Here is a 21,699-nt window from a genome sequence, read left to right on the forward strand (position 1 = left end):
ATATGCATTATCATTGATGTTGATCATAGTTTTATCTATTATTGTTACTACTGATCATAGCTTATATCTGTTATTGCTGATACTTATCATAGCTTTATTTGTTATTGTTAATACTAATCATAATTTTACTTGTTATCTCTCTCTATATAAACGGCAGTTTGTCTGTGTGCATGTCTGTGTGTCTGTTAGGTTGTACCCTCACCCTGACCACGGCTTTTAACCGATTCTGATGAAACTTGACACACACATAGCCCAATGTCATAATTCAAAACTAACGCAGCGAAAATTTTGAAAAGTTCCCCCAATTCTGAAAAAAATTGATAAATTCGACATGGGGTCGAGAATGAGAAACACAAACCACAGACTGTCTAGGGGACGCAACTCGACCTTTTTAATTCTCAAAAAAAAATTTACCATCATTTTTTCCCATTTTTTTGCTATATTTTGGCTATAACTATCTAAAAATGCTTTATAGTTATTTCCCTTACAAACCCGAGCAACGCCGGGCGATACTGCTAGTTGATAATACAGATCATAACGTGTCATTGTTAATACTGATTATAGCTCTACATGTTATTAGTGACACAGCATAGCTTTACTTTATTATTGTTAAGACTGAACATAACTTTACTTGTTATTGTCAATACTGAACACAGCTTCACCAGTTATTGTGAAGATTTGTCATAATTTTACCTGTTATTTTTAATACTCTTTTACTTGTTTTAGTCATTTGACTGCGGCCATGCTGGAGCATCGCCTTTAGTCAAGCAAATCAACCCCAGGACTTATTCTTTGTAAGCCTAGTACTTATCCTATCGATCACTATCAGTTGTTAAGCGATGTTGGGAGACAAACCTCTCGAAAGAGCTGTTCTTCACTCCTGCTCCAGAGCGTCGGCTGCGGGGTCATTCCGAAAAGCTCTATCTGCGACAATTTCATCTCAATCGAAGGAGAGGGGCTGTCTCCGTCCGGGTTGCGGATCCGTGGAATAAGCTGCCAGACGAGATGGTGAAGATGCCGATGACCGCTCAGTTCAAAGTCTCCCTTGACCTCAAGTGGCCTGAACTATTTACATGAACACCACCCTGTACATAACTCCATGTCCCCCTACATGGCCTTGCTTTTAGCTTTTTGAGCCAAAAATTTAACTAACTAACTAACTAACAAACACATCATCATCATATATATATACATATATATGACGGGCTTCTTTCAGTTTCCATCCACCAAATCCATTCACAAGGCTTTGGTCGGCCCAAGGCTATAGTAGAAGACACTTGCCCAAGGTGCCAGGCAGTGGGACTGAACCCGGAACCATTCCTGCGCCTATATACTGATCATAAATTTTACTTGGTTTTACTTGGTTTTACTGATTAGAACTTAACTTTGCTCGTTAATATTCATCGCAGTTTGCTTAGTAATGTTTGTACGAAGAATTTTTTCCCAAATCAAAGTAATTAGATAAAGAGAATAAAATGGAAATAAATGAAATTCTGAAAAATTTTGTTCAACAACTGTACAAGTTTTTAAGCCATAGAAAATCCAAAGAAATTGCTGAAAGAAAAAATATATATACAAAAATATATATAGGCATAGGAGTGGCTGTGTGGTAAGTAGCTTGCTTACCAGCCACATGGTTCCGGGTTCAGTCCCACTGCGTGGCACCTTGGTTAGTGTCTTCTACTATAGCCTCGGCCCGACCAAAGCCTTATGAGTGGATTTGGTAGACGGAAACTGAAAGAAGCCTGTCGTATATATATATATATATATATATGTATGTATGTGTGTGTATATGTCTGTGTTTGTCACCCAACATCGCTTGACAACCGATGCTGGTGTGTTTACGTCCCCGTAACTTAGCGGTTCAGCAAAAGAGACCGATAGAATAAGTACTAGGCTTACAAAGAATAAGTCCTGGGGTCGATTTCTTCGACTAAAGGCGGTGCCCCAGCATGGCCGCAGTTAAATGACTGAAACAAGTAAAAGAGTAAAAGAGACAAGTTACAGCAAGTAGTGTGTTGTTCCGAAACTCCACCAAGTCTTTAACTTAAAAAAGAAAATTTTAAATAAATCAGTGCCGGTGGCATGTAAAAGCACCCACTACACTCTTGGAGTGGTTGGCGTTAGGAAGGGCATCCAGCTGTAGAAACTCTGCCAGATCAAGAATGAAGCCTGATGCAGCCATCTGGTTCGCCAGCCCTCAGTCAAATCGTCCAACCCATGCTAGCATGGAAAGCGGACATTAAATGATGATGATGATGATGAATTTTTTTTCTTTAAGATTCTGTATCCCTGATATTCAAAACATACAAATCTGAAAACCATTTGATAAAAAAAAAATGGGTAAAGTATATATAAAGTTAAGGGTGTGGTTAAAAAATTCCTCGCCTAGACAAATTACATGTCCAAAACGTTTAGTGAGCCAATGGCAACATCTGTATATTTAACAAAACTGTTGCCTGCATTTGATCATGAGTTTTTCCACTATTACACTATTTTATTATTTTCTTAAATTTCATATTTTTATACATCAGACATGGCTGTTGATGTTATTTGTTAGTATTTTATAATGTTGAATTAAAATTTATGCATGAACCTAGGTTTTGGATTTCATTTTGTATCAACATTGGAAGTAGACCATGGCATTAGGCAACAGGGTAAAAGAGAAGAACTGTGACACCGTTTCACAAAAAAAAAAAAAAAAAAATGGGAGGAATGTATAAAAAAAACATTATGGTTAATTTGAAATAACGAAATGGAAATGAAAATGTTTACTTATTTAAAAAAAAAAAAAATTCCAAGGAGAAAATGATTTTATTTTAAAAGGACATGTAAATAGCTAATGTGGAGGCGCAATGGCCCAGTGGTTAGGGCAGCGGACTCGCGGTCGGAGGATCGTGGTTTCGATTCCCAGACCGTGCGTTGTGTGTGTTTATTGAGCGAAAACAACTAAAGCTCCACGAGGGTCCAGCAGGGGGCTGGTAGCGACCCCTGTTGTACGCTTTCGCTCCCAACTTTCTCTCACTCTCTCTTCCTGTTCCTTGAGTAACGCTGTGATGGACTGGTGTCCCTTGAAATAACGAAATGAAAATGAAAATGTTTACTTATTTTAAAAAAAAAAAATTCAAGGAGAAAATGATTTTATTTTAAAAGGACATGTAAATAGCTAATGTGGAGGTGCAATGGCCCAGTGGTTAGGGCAGCGGACTCGCGGTCAGAGGATCATGGTTTCGATTCCCAGACCGTGCGTTGTGTGTGTTTATTGAACGAAAACACCTAAAGCTCCACGAGGCTCCGACAGTGGGTGGTGGCGACCCCTGTTGTACTCTTTTGCCCCCAACTTTCTCTCACTGTCTCTTCCTGTTTCTTGAGTAACGCTGCAATGGACTGCTGTCCCGTCTAGCTGGGGGGAACATATACGCCACAGAAACCGGGAAACCAGGCCCATGAGCCTGGCTAGGCTTGAAAAGGGCGCATAAATAAATAAAATAGCTAATGGAAAAGGTACAGGTACAGATTGGAGCTCCAAGACTTTGTTTCTGTTATACATTCCAGTGAAATTTGGCAGAGATACACTTTCAAGGGTGTAATAGATGATGATTATGCTAATAACAAGAAATACCTTTAAGGAATTTGGGATCATTTTCCCCTTGCTCTCCTGATTTTGTTTCCTCATATAGAGTCTATAAAATGCACGTTTTTAAATGGTATTTTGAAGAAATATTCATAACAGTGTAGATTACATAATGCTGTTTCCAACACATATATCTCAGAAGGAAAAAAGATAAAAAAATAAAAAAGTGCTAAAGCAGGAATTAGCAGCTTCATTGAGATTGGTCCATATGAGACATGGCTAATCATCAAGTAAGCTGCACTACTCAAAGAATTCAAAGAATTCAAGGTAATCTTTTGTTAGGTGTGCCATTCAGAAAGTCCCACAGACCACAATTTACCAGTTGCCATGTTTAAGTCACAAGAATTGGTAGTAAAACAATCAGGGTGAGGCACAGAACAATCATCCAAAACTACACCCAAAAGATTATCATCATCATCATCATCACCATTGAACATCTGTCTTCCATGCTGGCCTGGGTTGGACACTTTGACAGGAGCTGGCAAGCCGGAGATCTGCACCTGGCACAATTTGACTATTTCGGTATGGTATCCTATGGCTGGATGCCTTTCCTAATACCAACCACTTTACAAAATATACTGGTTGTTTTTTACATGACACCAGCAAGGGTGTTTTATATGTGGAATCAGACCAGGCGCTTTAGATGTGACACTGGCTCTTTTACTCTTTTACTTGCTTCAGTCATTTGACTGTGGCCATGCTGGAGCACCGCCTTTAGTCGAGCAAATTGACCCCAGGACTTATTCTAAGAATAAGCCTAGTACTTATTCTATCGGTCTCTTTTGCCGAACCGCTAATGTTACGGGGACATAAACACACCAGCATCGGTTGTCAAACGATGTTGGGAGGACAAACACAGACACACACATACATACATATATACGACAGGCTTCTTTCAGTTTCCGTCTACCAAATCCACTCACAAGGCTTTGGTCGGCCCGAGGCTATAGTAGAAGACACTTGCCCAAGGTGCCACGCAGTGGGACTGAACCCGGAACCATGTGGTTGGTAAGCAAGCTACTTACCACACAGCCACTCTTGGCATGGGCACTTTTTACGTGGCACAAGTACGAGTGCTCTATATGTGGTACCAACAGGGGTGCTTTTTATGTGACACCAGTATGAGTGCCTTTTATTGGTGACATTCTATTTTGTTTTTACTAAATTTTACCCCTCTTACAAAATTTTGTTTTAAAATCACCATCATCATCATCATCATTGTTTAACATCCGTTTTCCATGCTAGCATGGGTTGGACGGTTCGACCGGGGTCTGGGAAGCCAGGAGGCTGCACAAGGCTCCAGTCTGATCTGGCAGTGTTTCTACAGCTGGATGCCCTTCCTAATGCCAACCACTCCGTGAGTGTAGTCGGTGCCTTTTACGTGCCACCGACACAGGGGCCAGGAGGCTGGCAATGGCCACAATCGGTTGGTGCTTTTTATGTGCCACTGGCACAGAAGCCAGCCAAGGTGGTGATAGCATCAGCCACATTCGGATGGCGCTTTTTACCAGCCACCGGCACTCTTTTACTTGTTTCAGTCATTTGACTGCGGCCATGCTGGAGCACCGCCTTTAATCGAGCAACTCGACCCCCGGGACTTATTCTTTTGTAAGCCCAGTACTTATTCTATCGGTCTCTTCTGCCGAACTGCTAAGTGACGGGGACATAAACACACCAGCATCAGTTGTCAAGCAATGCTAGGGGGACAAACACAGACACACAAACACACACATGCATATATACATACATATATACGACAGGCTTCTTTCAGTTTCCGTCTACCAAATCCACTCACAAAGCTTTGGTCAGCCCGAGGCTATAGTAGAAGACACTCGCTCAAGGTGCCACGCAGTGGGAATGAACCCGGAACCATGTGGTTGGTAAACAAGCTACTTACCACACAGCCAAGTACGTATTTTTAAAGAAACTTATAACCTGGAATTTTCTTTTAGTAATGCCGCCCACCTAATGATGAGCCATGTTTCATGTAGTTTGCTCCTCAAACAAGGTTGTGTGTGCCTGGTCTAACGTAACAAGAACTCCAAATTCAGAAATTCAGAATTATTGACTAAATCTTGACTGATACACAGATGGAGGATGAAGAGTGAACTTCTGAAAAATTTCTGCTGCTTCTTATGCATCTTATAAAGAATGCTTTTCCTTTTTAGTGGTGGGAGTGGAGGAGTCATTTTTACATAAGCACCAGCGTCGCCTTACTGGCACCTGTAAAAACATTTGAGCGAAGTCATTGCCAGTACCGCCTGACTGGCCCTCATGCCGGTGGCACGTAAGAAGCACCATTTGAGCGTGACCATTGCCAGTACCGCCTGACTGGCCCCCATGCCGGTGGCACATAAAAAGCACCATTTGAGCGTGGCCGTTGCCAGTACCGCCTGACTGGCCCTCGTGCGGGTGGCACGTAAAAAGCACCATTTGAGCGTGGCCGTTGCCAGTACCGCCTGACTGGCCCTCGTGCGGTGGCACGTAAAAAGCACCATTTGAGCGTGACCATTGCCAGTACCGCCTGCCTGGCCCTGCGGGCCGTGGGTGGCACGTAAAAGCACCATTTGAGCGTGGCCGTTGCCAGTACCGCCTGACTGGCCCTCGTGCGGGTGCACGTAAAAAGCACCATTTGAGCGTGGCCGTTGCCAGTACCGCGCCTGACTGCCCCCATGCCGGTGGCACGTAAAAGCACCATTTGAGCGTGGCGTTGCCAGTACCGCCTGACTGGCCCTCGTGCGGGTGGCACGTAAAAAGCACCATTTGAGCGTGGCCGTTGCCAGTACCGCCTGACTGGCCCCCATGCCGGTGGCACGTAAAAAGCACCATTTGAGCGTGGCCGTTGCCAGTACCGCCTGACTGGCCCTCGTGCGGGTGGCACGTAAAAAGCACCATTTGAGCGTGACCATTGCCAGTACCGCCTGACTGGCCCTCGTGCGGGTGGCACGTAAAAAGCACCATTTGAGCGTGACCATTGCCAGCATCCAGTACGCCTGACTGGCCCCCATGCCGGTGGCACATAAAAAGCACCATTTGAGCGTGGCCGTTGCCATACCTACCACCGCCTGACTGGCCCCCATGCCGGTGGCACATAAAAAGCACCATTTGAGCGTGGCCGTTGCCAGTACCGCCTGACTGGCCCCCATGCCGTGTGCACGTAAAAAGCACCATTTGAGCGTGGCCGTTGCCAGTACCCCTGCCTGACTGGCCCTCGTGCGGGTGGCACGTAAAAAGCACCATTTGAGCGTGGCCGTTGCCAGTACCCGCCTGACTGGCCCCCATGCCGGTGGCACATAAAAAACACATTTGAGCGTGGCCGTTGCCAGTACCGCCTGACTGGCCCCCATGCCGGTGGCACGTAAAAAGCACCATTTGAGCGTGGCCGTTGCCAGTACCGCCTGACTGGCCCTCGTGCGGGTGGCACATAAAAAGCACCATTTGAGCGTGGCCGTTGCCAGTACCGCCTGACTGGCCCCCATGCCGGTGGCACATAAAAAGCACCATTTGAGCGTGGCCGTTGCCAGTACCGCCTGACTGGCCCCCATGCCGGTGGCACGTAAAAAGCACCATTTGAGCGTGGCCGTTGCCAGTACCGCCCTGACTGCCCTCGTGCGGGTGGCACGTAAAAGCACCATTTGAGCGTGGCCGTTGCCAGTACCGCCTGACTGGCCCCCATGCCGGTGGCACATAAAAAGCACCATTTGAGCGTGGCCGTTGCCAGTACCGCCTGACTGGCCCCCATGCCGGTGGCACATAAAAAGCACCATTTGAGCGTGGCCGTTGCCAGTACCGCCTGACTGGCCCTCGTGCGGGTGGCACGTAAAAAGCACCATTTGAGCGTGGCCGTTGCCAGTACCGCCTGACTGGCCCTCGTGCGGGTGGCACGTAAAAAGCACCATTTGAGCGTGACCATTGCCAGTACCGCCTGACTGGCCCCCATGCCGGTGGCACATAAAAAGCACCATTTGAGCGTGGCCGTTGCCAGTACCGCCTGACTGGCCCCCATGCCGGTGGCACATAAAAAGCACCATTGAGCGTGGCCGTTGCCAGTACCCCCGGCCTGACTGGCCCCCATGCCGGTGGCACATAAAAAGCACCATTTGAGCGTGGCCATTGCCAGTACCGCCTGACTGGCCCTCGTGCGGGTGGCACGTAAAAAGCACCATTTGAGCGTGGGCCGTTGCCAGTACCGCCGCCTGACTGGCCCCCATGCCGGGGGCACGTAAAAAGCACCATTTGAGCGTGGCCGTTGCCAGTACCCACCCCTGACTTGCCCTCGTGCGGGTGGCACGTAAAAAGCACCATTTGAGCGTGACCATTGCCAGTACCGCCTGACTGGCCCTCGTGCGGGTGGCACGTAAAAAGCACCATTTGAGCGTGGCCGTTGCCAGTACCGCCTGACTGGCCCCCATGCCGGTGGCACGTAAAAAGCACCATTTGAGCGTGGCCGTTGCCAGTACCGCCTGACTGGCCCCCATGCCGGTGGCACATAAAAAGCACCATTTGAGCGTGGCCGTTGCCAGTACCACACCGTGCCTGCCTGACTGGCCCCCATGCCGGTGGCACGTAAAAGCACCATTTGAGCGTGTGGCCGTTGACCCGCACCTCCTGACTGGCCCTCGTGCGGGTGGCACGTAAAAGCACCATTTGAGCGTGGCCGTTGCCAGTACCCGCCTGACTGGCCCCCATGCCGGTGGCACATAAAAAGCACCATTTGAGCGTGGCCGTTGCCAGTAACCGCCTGACTGGCCCCCATGCCGTGGCACATAAAAGCACCATTTGAGCGTGGCCGTTGCCAGTACCGCCTGACTGGCCCTCGTGCGGGTGGCACGTAAAAGCAAACCATTTGAGCGTGGCCGTTGCCAGTACCTCGCCTGACTGGCCCTCGTGCGGGTGCACGTAAAAGCACCATTTGAGCGTGACCATTGCCAGTACCAGCCTGACTGGCCCCCATGCCGGTGGCACATAAACAGCACCATTTGAGCGTGGCCGTTGCCAGTACCACGCCTGACTGGCCCCTGCCGGTGGCACATAAAAAGCACCATTTGAGCGTGGCCGTTGCCAGTACCCCCACCGCCTGACTGGCCCCCATGCCGGTGGCACATAAAAGCAGCCCTTTTGAGCGTGGCCATTGCCAGTACCGCCTGACTGGCCTCGTGCGGGTGGCACGTAAAAAGCACCATTTGAGCGTGGCCGTTGCCAGTACCGGCCTGACTGGCCCCCATGCCGGTGGCCACGTAAAAAGCACCATTTGAGCGTGGCCGTTGCCAGTACCTCCCACCGCTACTGGCCCTCGTGCGGGTGGCACGTAAAAGCACCATTTGAGCGTGACCATTGCCAGTAACCGCCTGACTGGCCTCTCGTGCGGGTGGCACGTAAAAAGCACCATTTGAGCGTGGCCGTTGCCAGTACCGCCTGACTGGCCCCCATGCCGGTGGCACGTAAAAAGCACCATTTGAGCGTGGCCGTTGCCAGTACCCGCCTGACTGGCCCTCGTGCGGGTGGCACGTAAAAGCACCATTTGAGCGTGACCATTGCCAGTACCCCCCTGACTGGCCCCCATGCCGGTGGCACGTAAAAGCACCATTTGAGCGTGGCCGTTGCCAGTACCCCCCGCCTGACTGGCCCTCGTGCGGGTGGCACGTAAAAAGCACCATTTGAGCGTGACCATTGCCAGTACCGCCTGACTGGCCCCCATGCCGGTGGCACGTAAAAGCACCATTTGAGCGTGACCATTGCCAGTACCCGCCTGACTGGCCCCCATGCCGTTGGCACGTAAAAAGCACCATTTGAGCGTGGCCGTTGCCAGTACCGCCGCCTGACTGGCCCCCATGCCGGTGGCACGTAAAAAGCACCATTTGAGCGTGGCTGTTGCCAGTACCGCCTGACTGGCCCTCGTGCGGGTGGCACGTAAAAAGCACCATTTGAGCGTGGCCGTTGCCAGTACCACCTGACTGGCCCTCGTGCCGGTGACACGTAAAAGCACCCACTACACTCTCGGAGTGGTTGGCGTTAGGAAGGGCATCCAACTGTAGAAACTCTGCCAGATCAAGATTGGAGCCTGGTGCAGCCATCTGGTTTGCAAGCCCTCAGTCATAACCGTCCAACCCATGCTAGCATGGAAAGCGGACGTTAAACGATGATGATGATGATGAATACATTCGCATTTAAAATTACTGCATTTTTTTTTCTCCTCCAAGTGTGTGGCCATGTGGTTAAGAAGCTTGCTTCTCATTCGTGTGGTCTTGGGTAAGTATGTTCTCCTATGGCCTTCAGCCAGCCAAAGCCTTGTGAAAAGATTTGGAAGGCAGAAACTGAAAGACATGTATCTTTGTATTTGTCCCCCACCACCACCGCCAGTCGACCCCTGTTGGTTTGTTTACATCCTCATAATTTGGCAGTTCAATAAAAAGAGACTAGTAGAATATATACAAGACTTTTGAAGGCGGCGAGCTGGCAGACACGTTAGCGCGTCGGGTGAAATGCTAAGCGGTATTTCGTCTGTCGTTACGTCCTGAGTTCAAATTCCGCCGAGGTCAACTTTACCTTTCATCCTTTCAGGGTCGATAAATAAAGTACCTGTTTTGCACTGGGGTTGATGTAATCGACTTAATCCCTTTGTCTGTCCTTGTTTGTCCCCTCTATGTTTAGCCCCTTGTGGGCAATAAAGAAATATATATACAAGACTTTAAAGTAGTTATTGATGGCAGATTTCTTCGACTACACCCCAAAACAAGTAAAAGATAAACAAAAAATGTGACGAAAAGCATCCATCCCTTTCTTTACTACCCACCCATCCAAAATATCTCTGCTTCCAACATTGGTTGTTACGAGGTTATTAAAAGAAAGAAAAACAACCCAAAATTTTAATTACTTTTCCCTAACCTCAAATTTACTTTTACCTTTTTTTCATTTTTATTTTAGTTTGTGTGTAGGTGAGGTGGGGGACACTGAACAAACATGGAGATTATAAAGAAAGACTTCCGCCCGTCCCCCATTTTCTCCCAAATTTGTTTATTATTATTATTATTATTATTTTTTTTTTTTTTTTGGGGGCCAAAAGCCTCCGTTTTCAGATATGGAGGTTCCGGAAAATTACCTAAAATCGACATTGTGAAATTCCCCACCCAACATTCTTCAATTTTGACTTTTTCCCCCCCACAACACTAACCCTAACCGTAACTACAGAAATGTTTTGAAATTTTTGTCTGAATCATATTTTTCCGCATATTTAGAAAAAGAAAAAAAATTCTTAAAAAAATATTTTATAAAAACTTTTGGAAATTTTTTCAGAATCATAATGTCCGGATTTTTCCGCATATTTTGAAAAAAAAACAAAATTTCTGAAAAAAGTTTTTTAAAATGAAGGAAATGGGGGGGGGGGGGGTTAAAATGCCGATTTTTGCAAATTTTTTGCAGATTCGTATTCCCCTTAGCCGAAAAGTGGGGTTTGTGTCGGGAAAAAAAAATTGAAAAAAAAAAAAGGGTGTTTTTTTTTGGCGGGGACGGTCGGAAGTCTTGCCGATTAGAATACTCTTTTACTCTGAGACCCGAGGGTCATGCTGGAGTATTGCCGAAAAAAAAAAAAAAAAAAAAAAAAAAAAAAGAAATGTTTTCAAAATTTCCATGTCGATCGTCTTAAGACGATTTTCCATTTTCAATTTGTGATCATAAATCGAAAATGGCACCCAGTTTTTAAATAGATTAAAATTACACACAGCAGACAGGTACTGATATGCTCTGACTCCTAGTCTCCACTAATAGCCTACCTGATATGGAGGTTTGGCACTTTGTCTCAAGTTTCTTCATGCTTTTATTTTCAGTTGTGGGCAAATGTGAAGAACCGTGCCACCTTCAAAACGGAATATATAAAAATACTAGTAGTATAGCCCAGCGTTGCTCGGGTTTGTTTTATTTTCGACCCTTTAAAATCGGAATTCTTGAAAAGTAAAAATTTTGCATTATGTAGCTTATTATTCTCTTTGAGTGAACATTTTTCTGGTTGAAATGCACCGAAAAATGGCGACACAGCAGTCAAAAAATCGTAAAAAATAGGGATTTTCATAGAAAAAAAGCACCTTCTTGATGTAAATAATTTCTGGTGTTAACATGGTCCGATTTGAATTTTTTTTCTTCTACGGAAGGAAGAGCAAGCCGTCTTATATCATACTCTCAATTTTGGTCAACTTGCGCCGCAGGGTCTCGGAGGAGATAGTGTTAGTTGAAGGCTACCAAATGCCATACACAGACAACTTCAGCTTTATATATAAAGATTATGAACAGAGGTGTTGAATAAATCTGTCTTGATATTGCCGAATAGTGTCAATATTTCCATTTTCAGTTGTGACCAACAAGCCAAAGGAATGCCGACTGAACCGTTTGCATTAATAAGGTTTAGAATCAACAAGTCAGAAGGTTTGATAGTGTTAGCTAAACTGAATAAATACATAGGAACCAGCCCTGCTTGGAAATACTGTTTGCATTTACTATCAGCAATATTTACTACCATCAACCACAGCCTCCTGACATCATCAGTCTCGAAGTCTGGTGTTTCACTTAAGAGTACATACACTGCACTTGTCAGAAATATTTAGATGCCCGTCATTATAAAGAAGAATTTTGTCTTAACCATATATAGAGTGAAAAAAAAATGAAGAAGAGAAAATGAATTAACAAAAAAAAAGTTAGAAAAAGAGGACATCAGAAACTTTGGAATCACCAGAACATATATAGACAGTTCTTATGAAAAGTATGTGAAGAAAGAAAGAATCCAAATTAGGAAAAAAAAAAAGCACAAATAATTTGATGGAATTTCGGGCAACTTTTCAAACACAAATATCTTTCGTTTCGTTTCCTCACTTAAGCAAAAAAAGCAAAGTCGTAAAATTTACTACAGGGGTGTGTAAAAGAAACGAGTTCCCTTTTAGAAGTTATGCAATTAATGTCAGGTATACCTATAGAACAGAGTCGTAAATCATCTAGCGCGCCAAAAACTGTTATTTCTTCGGATTTGTATATTTTAAGCATCGTAGATTATGAATCTTTAATCTATCTTTATTTTTTAGCAAGAGAGACCATTTACTGGCATTTTTCTGTAACTGTTCAGTTTTGGCTATTTTTTCATATTTCAGATTTATGTTTTAAGCATGAGATGATTCTTCAAAATTATGCTTTACATATATCTGAAAACAGAAAACATTTACAGAAAAGGGGGTGTGATCCAAAACATCACCCCCTTTTTGTAGATTCGTAAAATCTAAGATGCTTACAATATACGAATCCAAAGAATTTACGGTTTTGGCGCACTAAATCATTTCCGACTCTATTCTACAGGAATACCTAACGTGGTACCGTTAATGAAGATGGAGAGGGAGAGAGACAGAGAGCGAGTATCAACTGCAATAAAATTTTGTCGACTTTAAGATATGTAAAATATGAAGGGGGAAAAAAATATCTTAGAGAAAGGCAGCAATATTGGAAGAGTAATAAATAAGAAAATGGAAAATAATCCACTCAGAAAGATTAGAGAAAAACTACTTACCAATAAAGTAATATTTTTTGAAAGAGAAGCAAGATATTAAAAGACTTCTGGTAAACTTTGAGAGTAAAAAGTTATGGTGTGATGTGAAGAAGAAGTTGGTTGAATAAGAGGCGACGTAATAAGCCAGCATCCAATGACTAAGTAGTAGAGAAATTAGCTTGGTTGTTGGCAGAATGTCTTAGGATGATGTATCCCTCTAGCTAGAAATATACTCTGTGTGTATTTTCATTTAACGATTTGCTTATAACCCACAAGATGGCCTAACGTTAATGAGATAGGCCTTCGTTTAAGAGGTTCCAACCAATAATGTAAACAATTAGGTAGTTTACCTGCGTGTATATATGTGTGTATACGCACGTGTTTGAGTGCAATGTTTTTCTTCGAAGTTTCTTAAACTATAGTGATGTTTTGAATGGTGGGAGAGAGGTAAAGAAGAAAAAAAAAAACTGAGAGATGGGCGAGGAGAAAATGAGGCGGAGAAGGAATGGGACGAAGGCCAGAAAAAGGAAGAGAAAATGGTCGAGAGTTTGTAGAATAGATAGAGAAAGAAAATGAGGAATGAGAGACTTAGTGAGAGTCAAAAAGCAAGAACACGGTTGGGAACAATGTTACCAAATACGATGTTACTGTTTTTTATTTTGAGAGTTTAGTGTCATCGTATACATGTACAGGCTGGATGATACATGTTTGTGTGTGTGTATGTATATATAGATATATACACACACATATACATACACAGATTTTTAGCTTATTGTATACAGTGCTCAGGTACGCTACAACGTTATGTAAGTATGTGTGAGTGTGCGATATACACATATACTTACACACATAGCATAAACGTACATAATTCCCTTCACACACATACACTTGCCTATAAATATATAATCATCTACACATACATCTACTCATCCATCCATTCATAGATACATATACAAGGTAATCTAGGAGTTTAATGTACCGTTTTCGCTTTTCGTAAAAATAGTTTTCGCTTTACCTTCGGAAACTTTTAGCGTGTATTTTGTTAGCTTTCACTTATAATAGTGTTTTGATCGACTTATGGTACATATGAACCCGGTAGTGGCCAAGCACTAACCAAAAATTCTCCGTGTTAGGACGAGAAGAGACATGGGACAGAGAGTCGCAGATGATGTCACAGAATGTGTGACGAACAAACTTTGACAGATGTATAAACTAGAAATAAAATGAATAAAAATCAATGTAAAGATAAATAAAATGAGTGCGTGTGTTTAACTCTCTTTTACTTGTTTAGTCATTTTTTGCCGAACCGATAAGTTACGAGGAAGAAATATGTCAAGACATTCACACACACACACACACATCATCATCATCATCATTTAACGTCCGTTTTCCATGCTAGCATGGGTTGGACGGTTCGACTGGAGTCTGGGAAGCCAGAAGACTGCACCAGGCTCCAGTCTGATCTGGCAGTATTTCTACAGCTGGATGCCCTTCCTAATATATCATCATCATCATCATCGTTTAACGTCCGTTTTCCGCGCTAGCACGGGTCGGACGGTTCGACTGGGGTCTGGGAAGCCAGGGGCTGCACCAGGCTCCAGTCTGATCTGGCAGTGTTTCTACGGCTGGATGCCCTTCCTAACGCCAACCACTCCGTGAGTGTATATATACATATACATATATATTATATATATATATATATATATATATATTTATATATATATATATACTATTGTTCATTAGCAGACCAGGTAAAATACTTAAAGGCATTTTGTCTGTCTTTATGTTCTGAGCTCAAATCCCATCAAGATCGAATTTGCCTTTTATCCTTTCAGGTTTGATAAAATGAGGAGCAGTTAAGCACTGGAGTTGACTAACACACAACTGCAAAATTGCTGGCCTTGTGCCAAAATTTGAAACCTTTATTATTGTTGCTGTTAAGGCGGTGAGCTGGCAGAAACGTTAGCACGCTGGGTGAACTTCTTAGCTGTATTTCGTCTGCCATTACATTCTGAGTTCAAATTTCGCCGAGGTCGACTTTGCCTTTCATCCTTTCAGGGTCGATAAGTTAAGTACCAGTTACGCACTAGGGTCGATGTAATCGACTTAATCCGTTTGTCCTTGTTTGTCCCCTCTGGGTTTAGCCCCTTGTGGGTAGTAAAGAAATAGATATTTCAGCCGTCACATTGTTCTGAGTTCAAATTTCGCCAGGGTCATCTTTGCCTTTCATCCTTTCGGGGCTGACAAATTAAGTACCAGTGAAACACTGGGGTCGATGTAATCGACTAGTCCCCTGCCCCAAAATTTCAGGCCTTGTGCCTATAGTAGAAAGGATTATTGTTGTTGTTGTGTTGTTGTTGTCATTGCAGTAGTAATTACTTTTGTACTTCCACTTTAATATCATCAAGGACCAGGGCCAAAACAGGGGCCCGAGACCCTGTTGGAAAGACGTCACTTGATTAGCAGCACTCTCTGTAGCAGGGAAGCTGTTCGAAGCAGTGCGATCTTCTGGAATGCATAAATATTGATATTGCCCTGGTTATAGTTCATGAACATTTTCATTCCATTCATCATGAGCCCTAAGTCTTCCACTAACCATTAGTATGGCTTCAGTCTTCATATTCTACATCCTGGTGATTCCAATTTGCAGCTTATCTGTGACTTTCATGAAAGTATTTCTTTCAGAAAGAATTTCAACATCAATAAATACGCACCTCTTGTTCCTGTCCTTAATAACAATATCGGGTTTATTATCCATCAGTATATTTCTGGCCATATGCCAGAAGATGGTACTGACCTCATTATTATCGGCAATCCTGTCTGGCTCACGTTCATACCAATTCTCAGTTGTCTTGATTTTATATTTCCTGCATATCTTCCAGTGTAGTTACACCAATACCTTGTTATAATTGTGGACGTATTCAAATTTTTGTAGTTCCAGGCATCTTTGTAAGCCTAGTACTTGTTCTATCGGTCTTTTTTGCCAAACGACTAAGTTACAGGCATGTAAACACACCAACATTGGTTGTCAAGTGATGGTGGGGGAACAAACACAGATACACAAACATATATATATAGGCGCGGGCATGGCTGTGTGGTTAGGGAGCTTGCTTCCTAGCTACATGGTTTCGGGTTCAGTCCCACTGCGTGGTACTTTGGGTAGGTGTCTTCTACTATAGCCCCGGGCCGACCGAAGCTTTGTGATTGAATTCGGCAGGCGGAAGTTACTGCCGTGTGTGTACATGTGCGTGTAGGTGCTTGTGCCTCTCCGAAAGAGAGAGAGGGATATATATATATATATATATATATAATACAAATAAGAAAATGGAGAAACAAATTTAGTTTGTTCATAAACTTACCGATATTATAATGTTGGATTATTTATTCATTTTACAAATGAGGACATCAAAAGCACACAAAATATTATATAAATCAATAGATAAGATAATAATACAAATACAGATTTTAAAAGTCATATAAATTATTGAAATCCAGAAATTACTTCTTACAGCTGTTTCAGCCTATGGTCAAAAGTGAATCTAATTTTCATTGCCTATAGATGTCAACATGCTAGGGTTGTAGGCATTTAAAAAAATATAATACTTATATGTTAAAAGAACCATAGGCCTTGTCATATATATATATATATATATATATATATATATATATATATATTATATATATATATATATATATACAACGGACTTCTTTCAGTTTCTGTGTACCAAATCCACTCACAAGGCTTTGGTTGGCCCAAGGCTATAGTAGAAGACACTTGCCCAAGGTGCTACACAGTGGGACTGAACTCGGAACCATGTGGTTGGTAAGCAAGTTACTTACCACACAGCCATTCCTCAGAGTAGACTATATTCAAGCGTAACTTACTTAATTTGTCGACCCCAAAAGGATGAAAGGCAAAGTTGACCCTCGCGGAATTTGAACTCAGAACATAGTGACAGGTGAAATACCGCCAAGCAGTTTGTCCAGCGTGCTAACAGTTCTGCCAGCTCACCGCCTTAACAACAACAATAATAATGGTTTCAAATTTTGGCACAAGGCCAGCAATTTTGTGGGTGTGTGTTAGCCAACACCAGTACTTAACTGCTCCTCTGATGTGGTTGATGGTTTCTTCATATTTCTTCATATTTCATAGCCCACTCCAATTTATAGATCACCAAGCTGTAACAGAGGAGCTTAACCCTTTTGTTACCGTATATATTTTGAGATGCTCTGTGTTTCTTTCATTAATTTTGAATAAAACAAAGAATTTAGTAAAATAACTTAGTTATCATTAAGCTAGTGTTAGGAACATTAATTGTGACTAAAGTTTTGGTGGGAGATTTTAATTCAGAACTTTTGAAAACAAGACATTTGTACTACAGAGCCAGAGGCGGTTTCAGCCGGGTTGGTACCAAAAGGGTTAGGGCAGCAAGCTGGCAGAAACGTTAGTACGCCGGGCGAAATGCTTAGTGGTATTTAGTCTGCCGCTACGTTCTCAGTTCAAATTCTGCCGAGGTCGACTTTGCCTTTCATCCTTTTGGGGTCGATAAATTAAGTACCAGTTACGCACTGGGGTCGATATAATCGACTTAAGCCATTTGTCTGTCCTTGTTTGTCCCCTCTGTGTTTAGCCCCTTGTGGGTAATAAAGAAATAGGTATCAAAAGAGTTAAGACTGGTTGTCAGTGATAATACTAATAAACTAATAGGCGCAGGAGTGGCTGTGTGGTAAGTAGCTTGTTTACCAACCACATGGTTCCGGGTTCAGTCCCACTGTGTGGCACCTTGGGCAAGTGTCTTCTACTATAGCCTTGGGCCAACCAAAGCCTTGTGAGTGGATTTGGTAGACGGAAACTGAAAAGAAACCCATCATATATATGTATATATATATGCGTTTGTGTGTCTGTGTTTGTCCCCCTAGCATTGCTTGACAACCGATGCTGGTGTGTTTATGTCCCCGTTACTTAGCGGTTCAGAAAAACAGACCGATAGAATAAGTACTGGGCTTACAAAAAGAATAAGTCCCGGGGTCGAGTTGCTCGATTAAAGGCGGTGCTCCAGCATGGCCACAGTCAAATGACTGAAACAAGTAAAAGAAAAAAAAAAAAAAACTGACAACTTGGTCGTTATAGCAAGGACTGTATGTGACTTAGAGAAATTCCAGACATGGAAACAAAACAGAGAATCAAGAGGTCTCAGAGCAAACTATTAATAAGTGATTTTACTGGACACATTCAGTTATGCATACACACACACACATATAACTATGTGTGCATGTGTGTTTGAGCGAGTGAATTCATATATTTCCCTATATCTTCACTTGTGTCCTCTGACTGTAAACAAAACCTCACTGTTTACACAAATGGTTTACTTTCTTTGCAAGTCCACTGCAAAAGCATGCCCAACCTTCCTGACAGGTATTGACATACACTCTCTCTCTCTCTCTCTCTTTCTCTTTTACTCTTTTACTTGTTCCAGTCTTCTGACTGCAGCTATGCTGGAGCACCACCTTTAGTCGAGCAAATCGACCCCAGGACTTATTCTTTGCAAACCTAGTACTTATTCTATCGGTCTCTTTTGCTGAACCGCTAAGTTACAGGAATGTAAACACACCAGCATCGGTTGTCAAGCGATGTTGGGGGGGGACAAACACAGACACACAAACATATATACATACATATATACACACACATACACATATATATATATATATATGACGGACTTCTTTCAGTTTCTGTCTACCAAATCCACTAGCAAGGCTTTGGTTGGCCCAAGGCTATAGTAGAAGACCCTTGCCCAAGGTGCTACACAGTGGGACTGAACTCGGAACCATGTAGTTGGTAAGCAAGTTACTTACCACACAGCCATTCCTCAGAGGAGACTATATTCAAGCGTAACTTACTTAATTTGTCGACCCCAAAAGGATGAAAGGCAAAGTTGACCCTCGCGGAATTTGAACTCAGAACATAGTGACAGGTGAAATACCGCCAAGCAGTTTGTCCAGCGTGCTAACAATTCTGCCTGCTCACCGCCTTAACAGCAACAATAATAAAGGTTTCAAATTTTGGCGCAAGGCCAGCAATTTTGTGGGTGTTTGTTAGTCAACACCAGTACTTAACTGCTCCTCTGGTGCAGCCATCTGGTTCGCCAGACCTCAGTCAAATCGTCCAACCCATGCTACCATGGAAAGCGGACGTTAAACGATGATGATGATGATGATGATGAAGCATGTGCTTAGAGCATCAAGTAAAGGAGGGGGCACCACAGAAATAGTAAATGGTCTACAGCACAAAAGAAATCACTTAAAACTTGCTACAATAATATTAGAAGAGGTTCATATGATGGGAATATAAGTTCAAAGTGTTTGTGGCGTCATAGTGAGGATCTGATTAAAGAAAAAAGTAGGGGAAAACTTCACCATTAGTTTTGTTTTGTTTTGAAAAATTAAAATTTATTTTATGAATTATTATTGTTTATATTTTGAATTATATAGGTGCAGGAGTGGCTGTGTGGTAAGTAGCTCGTTTACCAACCACATGGTTCCGGGTTCAGTCCCACTGCGTGGCACCTTGGGTAAGCGTCTTCTACTATAGCCTCGGGCCGACCAAAGCCTCGGGAGTGGATTTGGTAGACGGAAACTGAAAGAAGCCCGTCGTATATATGTATATATTATATATATGTGTGTGTGTGTGTGTGTGCGCGTGCGTGTTTGTCCCCTAGCATTGCTTGACAACCGATGCTGGTGTGTTTACGTCGCCGTCACTTAGCGGTTCGGCAAAAGAAACCTATAGAATAAGTACTGGGCTTACAATGAATAAGTCCCGGGGTTGAGTTGCTCGACTAAAGGCGGTGCTCCAGCATGGCCGCAGTCAAATGACTGAAACAAGTAAAAGAGTAAAGAGAGATATATGGAGGCACCAAAATATCTTAAGTCCTTAGGGCCTTTATGGTTCTTAATCCAGCCCTGGGTGTCATGCCCTCAACAACCTAAAGAATCCCTCACAAACTCACACTTTACAGGGTGCACTGGGTGCAGTTTTGGGGACGACAGTACTGGAAAAGTAGCCTTGTCTTAATTGCAACTAAAGGAACCACAACATCTGCTTGCCTGTTTGTTTCTTTACAGAGTGAGAAGCATGAATAATGGAGACATGAGAGAGAGTGATGAGAGTGAAATATGATAGTGGGATGTGTAATAAGAACAATAATTATTCTGAAACAGTTATGCAGAACTGGTATTAAGCCAATTAGATAGATTTCTCCAAATTGGGACCCGTGCCAAGAGAGGGGCCCCATGCACATACTCAATTGGAGGATGCTGTGATGAATTTTTAGTATATCATTGTGGTTAATAGTGGAGCCTCAAGCCCTTAACCCTTTTGTTACCAACCCAGCTGAAACTGGCTCTGGCTCTTTAGTATAAATGTCTTGTTTTCATAAGTTTTGAATTAAAATCTTCCACTAAACCTTGGTCACAATTTATGTTCCTAACACTAGCTTAATGATAACGATGTTATTTTACTAAATTCTTTGTTATATTTAAAATAATTGGAAAAAACACAGAGCATCTCAAAATAAATACGGTAACGAAAGGGTTAATGCTTTTTGGCTGAGACTGGCATACTAAACAAAGCATAAAACATTAATATTCAGCTTTTATAAAGTAGAGGCCCCATTGACAATTCTCTAATTGGGCCTTGCACTTCCTAGCACCAGCTATGAAAATATTCAAGGTGGTAAGACAGAGATGACAGCAATGTATGTACAATGACAGAGTCCCACAATGTATGGAAGAAAAGAAATAAGAGTATGCTGGCAGAGTGACTTGGGAAGCTGACAAGAAATACCTGAGTAGAAGGTGAAGGGGTAGACAGAAATAGATACAAGTGATCGACTGTAGCCAGTTTCACACAGGTAATGAGATGGTCCAGAATGTTTGAGTGATGAGTGTTGTGGCATAGCAAATGAAATGCAGGTGTCTCCTGTACCAGAGAACTTCAAAAAGCCATGATCGGGAGAAGATCAGAATAGGTGCAGAAGCAGCCTGACAGAAGGCAATATATGGTGAACAGAAGAAAGCCACTGTGAGCTTCATTTGCACTGACACAGAGTACAGTGAGAGCTGAGAAGAAAGTGGAGCGACTGAGGGGCGAGCAATGGGTATACTCTTTTACTTGTTTCAGTCATTTGACTGTGGCCATGTTGGAGCACTGCCTTTAGTCGAGCAGATCGACCCCAGGACTTATTCTTTGTAAGCCTAGTACTTATTCTATCGGTATCTTTTGCCGAACCGCTAAGTTACGGGGACGTAAAACACCCCGCATCGGTTGTCAAGCGATGTTGGGAGACAAACACAGACACACAAAAATATACACACATAATTATATATATGTGTGATATATATAATATGTGTGTGTATATATATGTATATTATATATGTGGTGTGTATATATATGGTGTGTGGATATATATATGTATAATAATGTGTGTAAATATATATGTATATATAACGGGAAGCTTTATGAAAAATAAAACAAAAGACGAAG

The 21,699-nt window shown here is 43.0% G+C and overlaps 1 protein-coding gene across 2 annotated transcripts in view; it reads right to left on the reverse strand.

Moving 5' to 3' along the window:
* LOC115217578 overlaps positions 1-21,699 on the reverse strand; it is an 82,119-nt gene that overhangs the window by 9,045 nt on the left and 51,375 nt on the right. Inside the window, exon 1 of one of the 2 annotated variants that reach the window (XM_036507092.1) lies at positions 13,176-13,549. The exons of the other annotated variant lie outside the window; for it this stretch is intronic. Within the exon in view, the coding sequence (XP_036362985.1) occupies positions 13,176-13,305 (130 nt within the window). The 5' untranslated portion in view covers positions 13,306-13,549. Of the gene's footprint in view, positions 1-13,175; positions 13,550-21,699 lie in introns of those variants that run through there. 2 annotated transcript variants of the gene reach the window in all.

This window comes from Octopus sinensis, linkage group LG11, assembly GCF_006345805.1.
Source record: "Octopus sinensis linkage group LG11, ASM634580v1, whole genome shotgun sequence".
In the NCBI taxonomy this organism is placed as follows: Eukaryota; Metazoa; Mollusca; class Cephalopoda; order Octopoda; family Octopodidae; genus Octopus; species Octopus sinensis.